The 18,450-nt window shown below is 38.5% G+C and overlaps 2 protein-coding genes across 4 annotated transcripts in view; both read left to right on the forward strand.

Annotated features, from left to right (window-relative positions):
• Positions 1-1,510, forward strand: part of fgf7 (fibroblast growth factor 7) — a 49,166-nt gene extending 47,656 nt beyond the window's left edge. For all 3 annotated transcript variants that reach the window (XM_088334334.1, XM_088334333.1, XM_088334332.1), the window contains exon 4: positions 5-1,510. In XM_088334334.1, the coding sequence (XP_088190460.1) occupies positions 5-220 (216 nt within the window). In that variant the 3' untranslated portion in view covers positions 221-1,510. The remainder of the gene's footprint in view (positions 1-4) is intronic.
• Positions 1,511-11,240: 9,730 nt separating this feature from the next.
• On the forward strand, positions 11,241-18,337 carry dtwd1 (DTW motif tRNA-uridine aminocarboxypropyltransferase 1). The gene is made up of 5 exons (XM_088334342.1): positions 11,241-11,348; positions 13,230-13,477; positions 13,585-13,722; positions 16,015-16,291; positions 17,750-18,337. Exons 2-5 carry the CDS (start codon positions 13,259-13,261, stop codon positions 18,016-18,018), a joined length of 903 nt encoding a protein of 300 aa, XP_088190468.1. The 5' UTR covers positions 11,241-11,348; positions 13,230-13,258; the 3' UTR covers positions 18,019-18,337.
• Positions 18,338-18,450: the final 113 nt, after the last annotated feature.

Here is an 18,450-nt window from a genome sequence, read left to right on the forward strand (position 1 = left end):
GCAGCGTACTTACAGCGAAAACTGTAACTTTAAGGAGGTGTTCTTGGAAAACTACTTCAACGCTTATTCTTCTGCAAAGTGGACTAAAAATGGAAAGGAAATGTTCATCGCGCTTTCTCAGAAGGGGCGGCCGATGCGGGGGAAGAAGACCAGGAGGGAACACGTGGCGTCGCACTTCATCCCCATGAAATGCAGGGAAGAGGAGAGGAGGGCGGATTGAGAATCACCCACTATGTGTATGAATTGTATTTTAAGAGACATACATACTCAGTCATCACCAGCTACGTAAAGCTGTTCTCAAGACCTCTATCACCATTTGTCACGTTAGCATTTACAGTTTTCCTGAGAAAATAATTCTCTTGGCAGAATAGCCAAAGCAGAAAGCAGAGCTGGACTTGATACATACATGTACTTGTTTTATTTATGAAAACATATTAGAAGACAACACTACTTACTGGAAATTAAACTGACATGTACTTATTTTATTTATGAAAAAAAATATTAGTGACAACACTACTTACTGGAAATTAAACGACCTTTGACACACAACCGCTGACCTTCCTAGGTCAAGAAAGAACTGAAAGGAACCAGTTGAAGTATCCCAGTGGAACATTAAAAGGAAGAGGCGCCATCACGTGGCGTGGTCGTGTACCACAGATTTTTACAATGTCTGTCCTGAGACTTAAAGGGACAGTGTGTATTATTTAGCGTCTCTTAGAGGTTAAAAAAATCCTTCATCCATTAGAAAAAAACATAACAAAGATTTGAATAGGCAAAAAAACGGATACAATTTCTTATTTTAAAAAAAAATGCGTTTAGTTCAAGAACTTTGTATTTGTTTTCCATAACATGAGACTCTCCTAAAGAGAGCTGACACGATCGTCCGCCATCTTGCTGCTAAGGGGACCCCCAAAACCAAAATATTTGTGAAAGGCTGGGTGAAAAAATGAGAAGAAAAACTGTGTGTGTTGGTCACTTTGCGTTTCCATAGTTTGTATTCTTCCTAGTGCTTTGTATCACTCATTTTCTTTGGACTACACAATGCTGCTTTATCTAGTGGTCAAATACTACACAATGTCCCTTTAAAATGCAATTTGAAAAAATAGATTTCTAGCGGTAATATGTTCGATGAACCTCCATTAGTTCAAACACAACATTTTGATTGATAATGTGTTTGTAAAATCTGATTTAAGAAGCACAATTCAACTGTTTTCTCCATCATAGTGAGTAGTCAGTTTGTAACTTGCGGTTCACTTAAAAAATATATCAAATTTCTCCAGGGCTCAAAGAACAACAAATTAGGGTTCACCCTTTATTTTAAACAGAGCTGTGATCTCATCTTCAGTTAAAAACAGGTGTCAAAATGACCGTCCCTGAGAACGGGCAGGCGTACGACATATAATTTTAAAAAAATGAAATTCCACTTTGAGTCGAAAAAGTTTGTTTGGGAAAGAACAAGCATACGTAGGTCTTCCAAGGACTAAAATTGAGGCAAGGAGTTCAACTTGCTCATCAACTTTTGAACCTCTATTCAATGAAGTGTTATTTTATTATTAAATATTATATTTCTTTATAAACCAGTTTTTCCAATGTGTGTTTTCTTCTGTGGGATTTCTCATTTACTCATTGCACAACACCATAATGTAAGAACATATCTACAATTAGATTAACCGAACAGCAGATTTTCATGAGAGAGTATGTCCAAATATGATTGACCGACATCTTGACTCTGATAAAATCCCTCATCGAATCATGTTTCTGCACTTCAAACTGACACGGGTCAAAAGGCTTTTACTTGCTCTGCCCTGTGTACTCCAAGTGCTCCACAATCAGTTAAATCTTTCAGAACATGTTTCATTGGGAACCTTCTGTTCCGTTCTTCCTTAAAGAACCAACAACGAGTTTCCACATAACAGTGCTTGCGTTCTTTAATTGTTGCTGTCAAAATGACCCCTGCATTTTCCCGACCACGTTGCTTTAATGCTGTTGTGACTAAAAATAGCGTAATAGTGAGATAATATCAACTGGCTTTTTTTCCAAGTCATAGTGGTCCAGTGCTTTTGTCAACTAAGCTAAACTTGGACCTGTTAAGAAAATATATGTTCCATTGTCTTTTTAAGGACCCACAGAGTGCTTTTTTCATTGTCTTCATCAATAGTATCATTATATAATTTCCGACTTTAGTTCTGTGAAAATTCCCAAAAAGTAATTTGAGAGGTAAATTGAGTTTGAGATCTCTACTCAAGAGGAAATAAAGGTTCTTTGTCAGACTTGTACAATTTATGATTATACTGTTGATTTTTAGATAACAGCAATGGAAATACATCAAACATTAAATATTTTAGCTGTGATCATATGAAAACTTTGAAAATTAAGCCAATTGAAGTTATTATCTGAAAATGTGGCATGTTAATCTATCCAATACATTTCAATGACAATGACAATGATTAGAATAACAAAATTATTGGCATAGTTCTCACACTTTTGCAGCCTATTTGAATGCTAAAACACACAAATATGTCTTCCCTCGTTGGGCTAGCTTCACATCTGGCTGCATGTCAGAAACAGACAGTCAAATTGAGAGCGATAAGCCCTGAAATAAATTTGACCCAAACACGTGAGCAAGGTAAAGCCGCCTGCCAAGTCACGCAAACTTAGTCTTAGCAGTTCGTTTGTAACATGCTTCAAATGTAAACACATTTCTCAGTCAAGGTTGTGCTTTCCCAGCGGACCCAAGAAAAGCAGTGAGAGAGAACTGCCAGGAGAAAGCACGCAAAGTGTCATCATTTACAACAAAAATTACAACACCCACACATGTACTTAATTGAAGTTAAAACACACATTTTCCCACAATAAAAAAGAGCTTCAATGTTGTTTATCCTTGTTCAACACCAGCAAAAACATAAGCAGGATTTAATTCATCAACCCTGTGATGATTTGTAAAATCAAGACAAATCAAATGATCAAAACGCATAACAATTACACTCTTTTTAAATGCCTATAGTACAGTACAATTCGCTTTTTTGTTGTTTTTTAATGTATCATACATTTGTTGGCCTCGAGAATATCGGGCACCACCTGGCTGTGCTTGACCAAGACACAACACAGTAAATGGTGCCCCTACCACCCTTGTGGTTAAGGGTTCCAACCAACCAATCAACCAACCAATCAAAAAACCGACCAACCAACCAACCAACCGACCAACCGACCAACCAACCAACCAACCAACCACCCAATCAACAAACCAACCAACCAACCGACTAACCAACCAACCATATTTTCATAAATTGTTTGTTTTTTAACATAAGGTACAAGCTTTATTCAACTACAATTTGACCATGGCATTTCTCCTTCTTATTGCAAATATTCTCACATTTTATAGCAATCTATAAAAACAGACAGCCTTTGTGTTAAATCCAAATACAAGCATCTGCTTTCCCTTTGGATAACAAGGATCCCCAGTTTCTCACGTGTTAGGGCCCAAACAAGTAACTGATACGTAGTCCGTTTACTGTATGTTTAAAATGCATTTTTTAACTGTTGTTGGTGGATAAAGGGAATTATAAAACAATTATAAATATTTTACTCAACAATCGCCAATGTGTTAGTTCAGGGCAAAAGAAAACGTATAAATGGATCATTCAAAAAAATGTCTGCAGTAAAGATGAATATTTAAAGGGACATCATTTAGGGTATCATTTAGCGCCTAATAGTGGTAAAAATATCTTTATTCGTTGAAAAAAACAATATTGAGTTGAACAATTAGCCAAAATACATGAACAATGATATACGCTTGCACTTTTTCAAATACTTTCAGGTTGAGAAATGTATATTTATTTATTGTAACATGAGCCTCTCCTAGATCAGTGGTTCCCAAATGGTCTGCCTTAGGGACCCAACATTCTGCTTAATGACAAGCAGCAACCCAAATCAAGAAAAATATACAAATTTAGCAATTTTAAGTAGACATAGTAGTATACATGTTCATATTTTTTGTAAAACAAAATGAACAACAAAAACAACACGACTAAAGTACCATATATTCTCACGTATAAGACTACATTGCCCATAAGCGACCCTCTAAAATGACTTAAAAATTGCCTAATACTAAAATAAGTTAATACCCAAAATTGTGCAACAAATAACATGACGTACTGAAAAAGAGTCCGCGACCCACTTTTAGGTCCTCGCCCACCAGTCAAGAAACACTGACTGATCTGCATTTATATAGCGCTTTTCAAGTCAATGACTTCCCAAAGCGCTTTACATTGTGCTTCACATTTCCCAATAGCAGCCGTGATCTGTGCAGCCATGTAAGGCGCTAACCTGCTTATTGGGGGTATTGGGGGGTTTAGTGTCTTACCCAAGGACACTTCGACAAGTAACACGGACAAGCCGGGATTCGAACTGGGATCCCTTAATCCTAAAACGATCGCTCTACCTCCTGAGCTACTGCCGACCCAGAGGAAGACGACATGATTGTCCACCATCTTGCTGTTACGGTTACCTGAAAACACCAACACCTGATGCTAATGTGCTGGAGAAGTTTGACAAGGCATGGCAGTGAAACGAAAAGTGAAATGGTACAGTTTGGTCACTTTGAGTCTCCGTAGTATGTATTTTTCTGTGTGCTTTGAAGCACTTGTTTTTGGTTGCACTAAACAACACAGTGACATCTAGTGGTCAAAAATTACAAAGTGTCCCTTTACAGAAAAGTTGGATTAGGTAGAACTTTTATTCTTGTATTCTTTTTCAATAGTTAGCTAAAAATTATGTACAATATTGACTTTTGATTGTCTGCATGTTTGTATTTGTTTGACAAGAAAACGCCTTAGCGAGAACAACACGCACCCCAATCAATTTGATCTCTTGCCGTTGACCATATTAGGACAAACACTTCACAAATTACGATGCTATCCAAGGAAGGTGGGAATTTGTAATCATGCCGCTTGGATTGCCCAAGTTTGAACCTCAAAGGTTTTGAAGCAAATGTAAACAAACAAAAGATTCTGTTTGTGACGCTTTTTTGTTGTACTGATTAAAGCCGTCATTCCGAATCTCAACAAACTTCAGGTACCATTACTCAAAAATGAATGAAAGTCTGTTTTGACTTAACGAGTTGTGTTCTCAGATACATGGCGTTTCTCAGAATGAGGATTGCCATCGTAGAGCGGCGTCTTATTTTGGCCTATTTTGTTCAACTTTGCATCTCGGATCTTTGAATTCACAGGGGGTTCCTCAGATTACCTGCTGATATAAAAAGTAGTTTTAGCTTGAGTGCATCATTAGATAAAAACCTTGAAATTGATTTAATTATATTGTCGTTGGACTTGTCAGGAACCCACTTGGGGTGGTTCAAAAGCAAAGTGAAGAAAAAACGATTAGAACAGTAAACCGCGATCTTTCATTTGGGCGGGGTTTGGGACATGGGTAGCCAGGTAGCGAGGCAACATTCGTGATCCAAGAAGCAGGTGCGGGCTCTGTGTTCCAGTAAACCCAAACAGTGAAGGCGAGAGTCCAAGAGTTTGTCAGGCAGTACTTGTGATCTAGAAAGGGAGGCTCTGTTAAAACAAAAGGCAAGAGTGCTTGGGACGTGACATGGAAATCAATGAACTAGCACATAGCCAAGGAGACAGAGTGTCTAAATAGTTAAGAGGGAGAGTAGGAAGGAAATTAAACAAATCACCACAGCTGTGAGGAACAAAATTGAACCTGGAAAAGAGTGACTAAATAAGGTAAGGTTGAGAGGGATTGGAGGGGGGTGTGGGGAGAGAGAGGTAGGTAGGTAGGTAGGTAGGTAGGTATGTAAGGAGGTAGGTAGGTATGTAAGGAGGTAGGTAGGTAGGTTGGTAAGTAGGTAGGTTAGTAGGTAGAAGGGAAGGTAGGTAGGAAGGTAAGTAGCTAGGTAGTTAGAGAGAATGGCCCAGGTTTGGTCTTGGCATTGGTGGGGACACAATGCATTTTATCACAAGTGATCACATGATATTAGTGGGGACAAAACAATAATTACTCAACATTGGGCCATCCATGCGAAAACTACACCCTTGGAAAAAAAGGAAATCTATAGAAGTACAAGATTGCGACTATACTAGAGCCTAGAATAGATTGCTTCCGTTATTTCATATCTCTGTGGAGATGAATCATTTAGAAATACAAAACAAATCCACCATCAGCAGGCATCTTTCAATTACCTGTTCAGATGAAAGTTCCATTTTGTTTGTTAAAATGCCTTTTGAGACCCTTGGAAAAATGCTACAATTTAATTGGCTTTTATGGCTACAAAATGATGCCAGGACAAAAACACTTTCTTTCATAAAGTAGTCTGGAATTCCTTTGAAATGTGTGCGAAGTCATAAATGCAAAAAAATCATGTGGTCCATATTACCAACAGTCTGCGTAAAGATCTGCGCTTTGACAATAGCAGTACCTTGGTAAAAGGCTAGTGAGAGGAGGTGGGGAATACACCCGGTGGCTTTTAAAAGTGTTGGCAAGTCAAGATCAACTGGGATGGAATTTGTTGGTTCTCCTGCAATGTGGAGGGGACTGTTCGGGCCAATAAGAAAAACATAAAAGTTGGACCGCCAAAAATATTGTGAAAGCCATAGCAACACCACTAAAATCACACTTTCATCAGCAGCAACAGAATGGCCCCTTCAAGTGGAAAACCTTCACAATGCTCTTTTGAGCACTATTAGCGACTCAAACAAGAACTTGGTAAACTGGGATTTGGTGGATTACTTGCCAGGATGGGTAGAATTACAGTAATCCCTCGTGCGTAGGCAAAGTAATCCAAGAAATTGATCCCTTCTTCAAATAGTGAACAATGCAGATAATTGACTCGATTCCCTTTCAAAAGGGCAGTGTGTATCATTGTGTGACTCCTATTAGGAAAACTATGAACTTAATTCATTAAAAAATAAACACGATTTAGTTTTGAAAAATATACCAAAATATGTAAACGATCATATAAAACGTTCATATTTCTTTGAGCCTAATTACATGACCCTCACTTAAAGGTATATGGCATATTGGTCTGCCATATTGCTGCTGTTGGAACAAACCTTTTGAAAGGCTGTGGGAAAAAATGAGAAGAAACATTTTACAATACTGTCACTTTGAGTCTCTGTAGTTTGTATTCTTCCTTGTGCCTTTTAGCACTTGTTTTTGTTGCATTACACAATACAGTGACTTCTAATTGTCAGGAACCAGAACAGGAAACAGGACCCACTCGCGTAACGTTACTCACAGTTTTATTGGGGAAAGGAGAAAGGAGCACACACTCGATCCGGAGATTTTTGGTCGTGGGGAGTAGGTTGCTCAGCCTCGGAAGTGGGACTTCTGTGGCTAGCGATGACGTTGCTGGCAACGGAAAAGTAAAAATCAAACTGATTTTGGCGGGAGCAAAACAGGGGCAAAAACACAGGAAAAACGGATATTCTCAGATGCACCAACCAAAGGCTAATGACAGGACAGCGTTTAAACATTGACAGGGAGCCAATCTGTCAACGATCTTCAGCTGGTGTCCATGGGCGGGGCCAATTGGGTGCCATGGCAACCGTGACAGAACCCTCCCCTCTCAAGGGACGGCTCCTGTTTTTTATGGATAGGGGTTTGCTTCCCTACATGAAACATATAGTACTGATTTCCAATGGCAGCAGACGCCTCCTTTTCTGACAGCACCTTCATCTTCGAGTCGCTGTTGTTTTTCCGTGTCAGCGTCATCCCGCTCTTCTTGTTAGGGGTGCTTTTTGCTCACTCTCAGTCTCCGTAGTTTGTAGTCTTCCTTGGGCTAATTTTGGGTTGCACTACACCTTATAGCAACATCTAGAGGACAAATAAAAAATATTGCCCCTTTAAGAACAGCCGAATGTATTTATCAGCACTGTTTTTGTGGAAAACCCATTCAGCCCAACCTCCCCCGGATCCTAGCTTCGGCCCCCAACACAATTGAGTTTGAAACCCCTGCTCTAGAATATAATTGATAAAATCATTAACAATGTGTTTCTTATTTACTATATTCTTGACTTATATTTTATGTAGAAAAATAATCATTTGAATTTTGAGAACATTTGCATTCAAACAGTACTTGAATAATAATGTAACGATAAAATTACATACTGTACTGTATTCAAAAAAGTATTCATATGGTTTTTTTCAATTTTTTTTTACCTCGTCCTCAAAACACCCATGTACTGTAACTTATTACATTAAAAATCAACAATGCAGGCAATAAAACATAAAGTTCCTTTATATTGTTTGAGTTGAATTGAGATGTGTATGATGATATGAGTTCATTGAGTTTATTCAGCCCAAAACATTTTAATTAGCTTTTGAAGTATTTTTGAAACATAATATTTTACCGGATTTTTGATAAGGCGGGCGAGAGGGTCGCAAAGCAGGGCACTCTACTAGTATTCTAAATTGATTCAAGAACAGCAATAAAAAGGCCCTTAGCTTATTTCGTCTTGTCCCAAATGTTCCTAAGTCAAGCGAACAGAATGTTCAACTGAAGCGGAGGTGTTAAGTGGCATTTTCGTTGCCTCAGAATTGCCCGTGCACGCTATATAGATGACATGGTGGTTCTGTTAATAAAGCCCATTTTTATTTTCGTAGTTGTATTTTTTAATTTTAGAAATTGGCATTCAGCTTGTGGAAGATGGGAGCAATAATAGGTACAATTTCTGCAATTTCTATCTTGTATATGAATGGCTGCTGAGAAGTTGAAACATCTGTTTGTTATTAAAAAATTGATTTATTTAAAACATGTTTTAAAAAAACAGCCATCCTTTAAATGTATGACACATAGCAGTCAGTGTTGAATCACACAAACATCTGGCATTGGAAAACAGGTTTTGAGGGAACGGACTCCACGACTCGTTTTCTTGATATTCTATAAAATGTGATCCAATGTATATGAAAAAGATGACATTAGTGTGGAGGACCAATCCTGCCTTTTAAAGAAATGAATTAACAATACATGAATACCTACTAATATCTATCTAGCCTGGTTGTATCCCTCGAGGGGGGTGACCGACAGCAAGACAAACACATACTCAAAAAAAAGAAAGAAAAAAGGAAAATAAAATGACCATGGCCAACCCAAATGCCCAAATACCCAAACAAGTTAAGCACCTCGGCACCCAAGTTTGTCATGCTTTCGTCCCTCCAGATGAAACGGGAACACAAAACCAACTCTTCTGTTCTATAATAGCGCCCAACAGTTTTCAATGGTTTACCCCTGCCGCATCATACAGGTGCCCTGCTCATACCTTAGAACGTGTCCAAACATCCCACTATCCTTTCACAACACCTCTCCACTCATTCCTATCACCGACAAGAGCTCTAGCTTCCACTACATTTAGACCTTGTTCCTCATAGGGTCACCTACTAATATAGACCATATAGGCCATATAGATAAACACACAAAAAAATAAATTACATGATCCCTTAATATATGACATCACTTCATTGAATTCACACATTTCTGCACTTTGTAATTTATTTGGTCATTCGGGTATATTGGTATTGATTTTGAAATGTACTTTGCCTTGTATTTCGGTACTGTATTTATTTTGTCTTTTTTTGGGTCATTTATTTTGTATGGTATTATGTCGTGTTTTGTTCACGTATGTATTCATTTATCTGGTCATTTATGTATTTCGGTATTTATTTTGTCATTTGTTTTGTTTAGTATTTTGTCGTGTATTTTATCACAACAAAATGTTATTTACATGTGGAGACAGCCCAGCTTTTCACCTAATGATGGATCACTGATGAACGAATCTGCTACTAATGTCTTGCTTCTCGCTAGCTGAGGGGAAAAAAGACGTTACAGTTGATTGGTGCACTCGTGGATCAACCAATAGGTCAGGGGTCAGCAACATGAGGCTCTGGAGCCGCATGAGACACGTTGGCGCTCCCTAGTGGCTCCCTAGTGCTTTTAAAAAAATTGATAATGGAAAATGATATGGTTCCTTTTGTATGCATCTAGACAACCTGCTGCCGGAGGCTTTCGGTCACTTTAGAACAGTACACAATCTGGCAAAGTCAGTGAAACAGGTAGTTTGAATGTAAGTTAAATAGGGGTTGAAGGACAGTCAAAGGAGGTACCTGAAGGTGTTCTCTAATTTTTAATCAGAGAATATTTTGAAAATAGTTTTTTTGTTGTTCAAATCCATTTTGTGAAAAAAAATGGTTGTGATAGCATGGTATAGACACAACGAAGTGTACTGAAACTGAAAAGCAGTAAAGATGGCATTTTTTTCAAGAATTATTCAATTTTTAGTAAGTTGTTTTCAAATTTTGTTCCAGAGTATGAGTGTGTGTGTGTGTGTGTGTGTGTGTGTGTGTGCACGCACACCATTTCCTGTGGTGTGTCTTGGGCAAGTACAGCCTGATGGTGCCCATCCCTCTCCAGGCTATCCAAGGCTTATACAGTATAAAGCTTTATTTGTATTTATTTTTGGGGGGCTTTAATGTGGCTCTTTAACTGCCAACCCCTGCAATAGATGAAAAGCAGTGCTAGTTTAATCTACTCCCTCATTTCATCAATAATTTGTTGCAAGAAAATACACAACAATATACATGACAAACTACACACCTGTCTCTTTGATATATGTTGCATGAACAAGCCATACCTGTCAACCTGTACGTTTTTGCCGTACAAAGTACATTTATTATGCATTTTAAGACGTGTACGACGTACTAGGAAATCTGTACGGGAAAACGCAAATTTGTCAATTATGGGTACCATCCTGTAAACACCGACTATCACGAAACTGCAAATCAATCAACTCAAATGAGTTTACCGCAGTATCGTTTTTTTCATTGCAAACGAAGCGAGTGGTTTGATGCTACTGTGCGCATGCGTCTGACCCCTGGGGATTTACCATCATGCATCATTCCGGAAAAAAAAATATGGTGTAAGATTATTTTGTATTGTGTAAGGGAAAATATGACAGTTTGTACGGGCATGGAGCCGTGGAGGATGACAGGTATGACAAGCTCATAATAGAGCCAGAAATGAAAGTTTATCTGTTTTCTCTTTTCAAGACGGAATTTTAAAACAGTTTCAAAACAGATAAGCTTCAACAAAGAATCAATTAAGTTTTGATTTTCATCATGTAGATAATTCTGATTGGCTTCAACAATTTGCACCAACGCCTTCCCGCTGACCGAACGTGACTGATGGTGCCACATTCAAGATGGCGGCAAGATATCCGTACTTTTTCACGCGATCAACGCAATTTTCTTTACGTAGGTGGCAACCCGGAAATACATTTCTCTAAAAGCTGCACACGTTAAAAAGCCATACAACAACGATTTTTGGATTTAATTGTCTGGGAACAGTAAGTCAAACACACGTCACCTTAAATGCATCTTCTAGTTAGGTGACACCGGTGTGGTGTTTATTTACATGCGTGGTATTTTGACCTGCAGAAACACGTGCATGGTTGTGTACGTTTTTAGGAAATTCTGTTTGGGTTTTGGTATACAAAACTAGTTGATTTGTACTATGTCAAACGTTTCATCCCGGTTGAGTCAACGTTGTAATTTAATAATCTTAACAAATGCATCTTAGTAAGGCCTGCACAAGCAGGTTTTTTTAGGAGGAATTTGCTTCTTGCTTTGTGATCTCCCACCGCAGTAGCAGGATTTCTTCATAAAAGTACTAGTACGATTTACTAATGAGAAAACTAAAAGGTAGTAAGCTTACTGGTGTTATAAAAAGGGTCCAGAAGACTAGCCTTTTGGCATGAGTTTATGAAATCTTCAGGTTTTGTGTTCACATTAATATTGTTATGGACATTGGAAAGTTGACTTGTTAAACCCTCAGTGTTAAACTTGTTCTTTGTTTTGTTTCCTATCGGCTGTATTAATAAAAATATATATTTTGTTTGACCATTCAATTATCAACCTGATCAATTAACATTAAATCTTTCAAATCGAACTGGTTCAAGTTTTGTATACATATTTTTTACTTGTCTACCTACACCTGATATGTCATTTACTGGAAAAATGACCCAGTTCCCTAAACCCCAATTCCCTTTAGTTCGCACTCCTTAAATTAGGGTTAATTTTAAAGTATAAATATTCTAATGGAGACTGAACAGGGTCCCTTTTGCTCAGCTAGTCTTCAACCTCCTGTCAGGCATAAAAATCTCTTACATTTTGGAAAAATTCCCTGTTTGAAGCAAAAAGGGTGACCTACATGAATTGTGTAGATTCAAGGAGAAAATAATTTGATGCAAGAAGGAGGGGTTCGTGAGATTTAGCAGAGAACAAACCGGGCGTTTGAGGCGCTGCGTTTGAATTAAAATGGAGGTATGCATGGTGGAAGAAGAACACAGCATTCTAAGACAAACACTTGCTACCCACAGTAAAATTTGGTGGTGGTTTCATCATGCTGCGGGGCTGTGTGGCCAGTGCAGGTACTGGTAATCTTGTTAAAGTTGAAGGACGTATGGATTCCAGTCAGTATCAGCAGATTCTTGCGAACAATGTTCTAGAATCAGTGACAAAGTTGAAGTTGTGCTGGGGCTGGATACTTCAACAAGACAACAACTCCAAACACTGCTCAAATTCTGCTAAGACATTCATGCAGAGGAACGAGTTTGGAATATGTTCTGAAATAGCCATCTCAGTGCCCAGTACTGAATATTAATGAAAATCTGCGGTGTGATTTAAAGCGGGATGTCCATGCTCGGAAACCATCAAACCTGACTGAAGTGGAGATGTTTTGTAAAGAAGAATGGTCAAAAATACCTTCAACCAGAATCCAGACCATCATTGGAAGCTATAGGAAGCGTTTAGAGGCTGTTATTTCGGCAAAAGGAAGATCTACTAAATATTGATGTAATTTTTCTGTTGGGGTGCCCAAATTTATGCACTTGCCTACTTTTGTTTAAGCAATTGTTGCACATTTTCTGTAAATCCTATAAACTTCACTTCTCAGATATCACTCTGTCTGCTACTTGATATATTTACCGAAATTGCTTATCCAAACAACCAATGATTTATAAAGGAAAATCTTGAAAATGACCAGGGGTGCCCAAACCTTTGCATACAATATTACCCTTGTCAAAAAATGTCACTGAAGATCACTGAAAAACACATTGTGTGTCGACAGAGCTTAATATTTTGTTGGGTTGTACAGTGTACCGTAACATATCACCACCACACTCTTCTCACCTTTTTAACCAATGACCTTTTTCATGCCTGTCTTGTAGAAACTGTCACCTTTAAACAAAGATCAACCATGAGCGACTTGGACGAAGGCTCCACTGATGCTGCAGGTGCTCCCGAGCAGTACAAGCAACCTCTTCAAGGACTGAAATTGGCATCGCACGCCGTGCTGGAGAAAGTGCAGCAGAGGGGAAGGTCAAAATGTGCTAAATGCGGAGGATCAAGGATGTTCTTCTGCTACACATGCTGCTTATTAGTGGATGTCAGTCTGCAAGAAATCCCCATTGTCAAGGTTGATATGGAATTTTTTTGGATTTCTAGGCCTCGGGTGAAAATCTTCGCGATGGTTACGTCAGTTTTATTAAGTGCTGTTTGGTGTGGTTTGTCTTCTGGGTGTAGCTTCCAGTGAAGATTGACATCATCAAACATCCCAATGAGACAGACGGCAAGAGCACTGCAGTACATGCCAAGATCCTAGCGCCAGGCGACATCAGCATCTACACGTACCCATGCATTCCTCAGTATGATCAAGACGAGGTGAGCCCAATCTTGCATGTCATGATGGAGGTCCAGGATCTGTGTGATGTAAGCAGACATTCTATATACTTAGTAATCATTCAAGCTTTTGATGTTAGATGTACATGATCGTCAGATTTGGTTTTAGCCTCTATAAACCTCTTTGCACCAAACCCGGGCAGTGTTGGGAAGAACTATAATGGTGTTATTTTTTCAGTCACGGGGTAATCTACCTCATTACTTTTTCTGCCGTTACAACACCGTTATCATTACGGAAAATCAAAAGCGGTGTGATACTTTGGCTGCAGAACGCCAATGGCGGCGTGTTCCCACACACCTGATGAGCTTTTCAGCGGCGCGGTTTTCCGCTCTCTTCCGAGTTCGTTGCGTCATGTCTTTTCGGATCATGTAACCATTCAAAATACCATATTGTTAGGTAGCGAATACGAATACAGGATTTAATAATGCCCCGAAAGAAAAGGCGAATGAGGGCTGCGTCGCAACTGACTCATGTCATTCTCAAACGAAACGGCACTTGGAAGTGCGAGTCAGCTACCCACCAATCGAGAGCCAGTTCCCTCTATTTGCTTTTGTAATAGGTCAAAATTCATTTTTTTCAGGGATTCTATGACGTTGACTTTGTTGAGTAGAAAAAAAGGTTAAAATTGTTTTGTATCTTTATCAATTTTATAAGTATTTTAAATTATATTTCCTTTGTTTTTCAGTGTTAAAGTTTATGTGTTAATTTTTCTTCCCCCCTTTTTTTAAGCCATCCATAATAATACACACTAAATGGTAATGCATAAATTAAACAACATAAATAACCTAAAGAGCCATTTGGTAACCAAGTCGAAAAATCTAGTTCTCTGAATAGAGTCAGAATTCCCATCTCTACAACGGACCATTCAAGTTATATTTAACTTATTAAATTCACTTGATATTGTTTACTCCTGATTGTTGTTTTATAATATTGTTTACAGTTTATTTTTGTGTTACTTTAAGTGTAAGATGAATATGTTGCTGGTGAGGTGCAATAAATATTACAAGGTTAACTCAACTACCTGTCTGTTCTCCTCTATTCAACTGACTTGAATACTGTTCAGAAAAATGCAAATTCTTTGACATAAAACTCATTTTTAGAGTCAAGGAAATAGTTACTTTCCCTGGTAACTTGTTACTTTTACTATAGAGTAACTCCGTTACTAACTCAGTTAATTTAGTAGCGAGGAACCAACAATATTTATTTTTTTCGAAGTAATGTGCCCAACACACACCAGGTGAAAAAAGTCTTTTTGGATTGCAACTTGTCATTAACAAAAATGGTATTGCTTGCAGAATTAAACATTTAGAAGGACGTTGTGTGTTATTTAACCGTTTAACACACACTGTGCCTTTTAAGGGGCAGTCCAGATATTCTGTTTTTTGTTTTTACTTCTAACTCGGAACTTTGTGCCCACCTTAGACGCCATTTGATCAGTGCACCACTAATAATAGTTATTTTATACAGAGCATTCAAAATATATTAAGCAGTGTTGGGAGTGTTCCTGAAAAAGTAGTTGCCTTTACTAGTTACTTCATTTAAAACGTAATTACGCTAGCTCCTAGATTACTAACCCCTAAAAGTAGCGTGTTACTACTATCTTGGTACAAATTACCATATATATTCGCAAAGAAGCCGACCCCCTAAAACGGCTATAAAATGGTGAAAGCAGTGAACCCTTCATATTTCTTGAGTTGTGCAATGTTGAGAGCTTGCAAACAAACACTTAGCTGAGAAACTCCATATCCATTTTGTCTCAGGACTTCAAACCATTGCATTATTCCCAACAATGATATTGAATAAAGTGTAATCTGATGCAAAAGTAGATTCTTACACAGAAATAAATTATTATTTTATTTGCATTTTTTTAAAATTTTAATTAAAAAAAAACATTGCATTACGTTGCACCTCTATTTGTTTTGAATAATGAGCAAAAATACATGAACTATTATATAAACATGCATTTTTTTTTTTTAAATCTTTGTAGATCGGGAAATGTTTATTTATTTATTTTTATATCACATGAGGCTCACATAGAGGCAGCCCTTCTGCTGCTACAAGTATCCCCCAAAATGAGAAGAAAAATGCTCCAATTCATTCATTTTGAGTTTCCATAGTTTATATTCTTCCTTGTTCTTTGTAGCAGTTGTGTTCTATTGCCGTAAACAATACAGCGACAGCTAGTGGTCAAATATTACAGTGTCCTTTTAACACGGACTTTTTTAATAGTCTGAGAAGTATTTTTTGATAGCTCCTGCTTCCTGGTTTTCCAGGTTGTGTTGGTGTTTCCCGGTCCTGGCGCTGTCACGGTACAAGACATGATCCAGCGTTTGCAGGAAAGGAGTGATAGAAGGTCGCGTGTACCCTGCTCAAAGAGGCGGAAAATTGAACCCCCTTCAGCCGCCGCAAACGCCACGTTGAATTCCCGTTCAGGGCCCCCAGATGAGTCAAAGGGCTCAGAATCAAGGGCACATCCTCTCCAGAGGGTGGTTTTCATCGACAGCACGTGGAACCAGACCAACAAAATCAGCACAGATGAGAGGCTTCAAGGTACTTGTACGTTTTTTGTTTTCACCCATGTTTGACATGGCCATTCTGTGCTATGATTGATTGGTTTAAATAAAAGGGGACAATGAAGTAGGAAAACGAATAATAGTTATAAAAAAATCCAGAATACCAGATAGCTGTTTTTCATCTGTAGTCCTCTGGCTATGACGTAAACGGTGCATAAAGTTCATACTATACGAAACAACACTAAATAGTTATAAATGAAAACCATATACATATGAAACAAATCAAATAATATACAATAATCCCTTGTTTTTGCTCGGGTTGCGTTCCAAAGAAGTCCCGCAACAGTTAAAACCCGCGGAGTAGAAATATTTATTTATTGGATATCAGTAACGTATCATATACACAACTGTAAAACGATAACAACTATCCATCCATTAAATGCACCGCTTATTCTCAGTAGGGTCATGGGGGTGCTGGAGCCCATCCCAGCTATCTTCGGGCAGTGGGCAGGGGACACCCTGAACTGGTTGCCAGCCAGTCGCAGGGCACACAGAGACAGACAACTCACTCGCTCATTCACACCTAGGGACCATTTGGAACGGCCAATTAACCTGAAATGCATGCTTTTGGAATGTGGGAGGAAACCGCAGTGCTTGGAGGAAACGATAACAACTATACATCTACAAATAAAAAGCATAAAACACAGAATTTTATTTGAATGAATAATCTTTATTGTCATTTTACCATAGTACAACAAAATTGGAGGGCTTCTCCTTTCAGTGTAAGAAAGTGATGTAGAGACCGGCCGGCAAGCTGCACGTTGGAACTAAGGATCCTCAGTAAAGCCAGGTCTCTGTGATGATTAAAATACAAATTTCCCGAATGTAGGGGTTTTTCAAAAGTTTTTTTCTCCAGGTCATCCATTTCATGGGTAATGGTTATTGCATTGGTGGGATACAGGCTTGGCAGCGGTTGCTTGTGAGAGTTTCATCATAGCTTTCTCTACTGTCGCCATCTCAGTCTCTTCCTGGACCTAATCCACGGAGCACTCGATGGTGATAAGCATTTCTTTGCGCTCTTCTTTCTTCAGAGACAGATTTGATTAAATCCCTTTCAATGCAACATTCTGCTAAAATACTAGCTGTTGCCATGCTCCGCAGTTTGTTTTGGGGTGGACGAATTGATTTTGTCCGCGCGCCCCGCTTTCTGACCGAAAGTACACGCCAATCCATCACAGTTGTAAACACAGTCACGCCTACACAACAAACACACACACAGCCCCCGGGGACCTGACCCAGTCATAGCATTTGCTGTGTAATGTATGTTACAGAACACAACACACAATATGTTGATATCAATGACAATTAAGAGAATTCAATTCAAAATCTCCGAAACTGAAAAGTAAACAGCGATAGAGCAAGGGATTAGTGTATGTATGACAATTCTATTTATCAAAAATATGGCATTCATGATATTTTAATTGGGACATTTCAGACTTGCTCCGGGTTGAGCTGAGAACAAGGAAAACCTGCTTCTGGCGCTCTCAGAGGGGAAAACCAGATACTTACTTGGCGACAATTGAAGCCATCTACTATTTCCTTAAGGACTTCCACGAGCAGTGCCTTGGTCAACAGTACAGCGGAGAGTATGACAACCTACTTTTTTTCTACACTTACCTGCACACAGTTGTCAACAAGTCGAAGGAGGCCGGAAAGAAGCAAGCAGAGAAGAGAACGCAACAGTCCGAAAGAAAACTAAATTAGATTAAGATTTTGTTTTGGAATTCAGAAGGTACTATTAATTCTTTTGGTGATTGGGATCAAATGTTAAAGCTAGTATTTTAGCTACTAGTCCACATCCATGCAAATTAATTTATTTTACACGGCGCACTACTGATGGGTGCATTGACAGTTCTACAAATATGTAAGCACATTCAAGTAGGCATCTAAATGGTGAAAATCATTCCTACCTCTCAGATTATTCATATTGTGCTCAACTGTCAAATAACTGCACTGAAAAACATGATACTTCAAGTATCAGTTACATGGCTTTACGATTAAATTCATCCAACATGGAAATGTATCTGCCAGAATTTTACCGTTTTTCTACCTCTGTGCAACGATTTGGCACTCTAATCATCCCCTCAAAGCCATCCTTTTTATGCATAGGTGTCAAATATTCTGTACCTTTAAAGG

Source organism: Urocampus carinirostris, chromosome 4 (genome assembly GCF_059441175.1).
Source record: "Urocampus carinirostris isolate Australia breed hairy pipefish chromosome 4, RoL_Ucar_1.0, whole genome shotgun sequence".
NCBI classification, from domain to species: domain Eukaryota; kingdom Metazoa; phylum Chordata; class Actinopteri; order Syngnathiformes; family Syngnathidae; genus Urocampus; species Urocampus carinirostris.

Coding starts and splice junctions, on each gene's coding strand:
- dtwd1 (XM_088334342.1), top strand. CDS start 13,259: ATGAGCGACTTGGACGAAGGCTCCACTGATGCTGCAGGTGCTCCCGAG. Junction 13,723..16,014: donor CTCAGTATGATCAAGACGAG/GTGAGCCCAATC, acceptor CTGGTTTTCCAG/GTTGTGTTGGTGTTTCCCGG. Junction 16,292..17,749: donor CACAGATGAGAGGCTTCAAG/GTACTTGTACGT, acceptor GGGACATTTCAG/ACTTGCTCCGGGTTGAGCTG.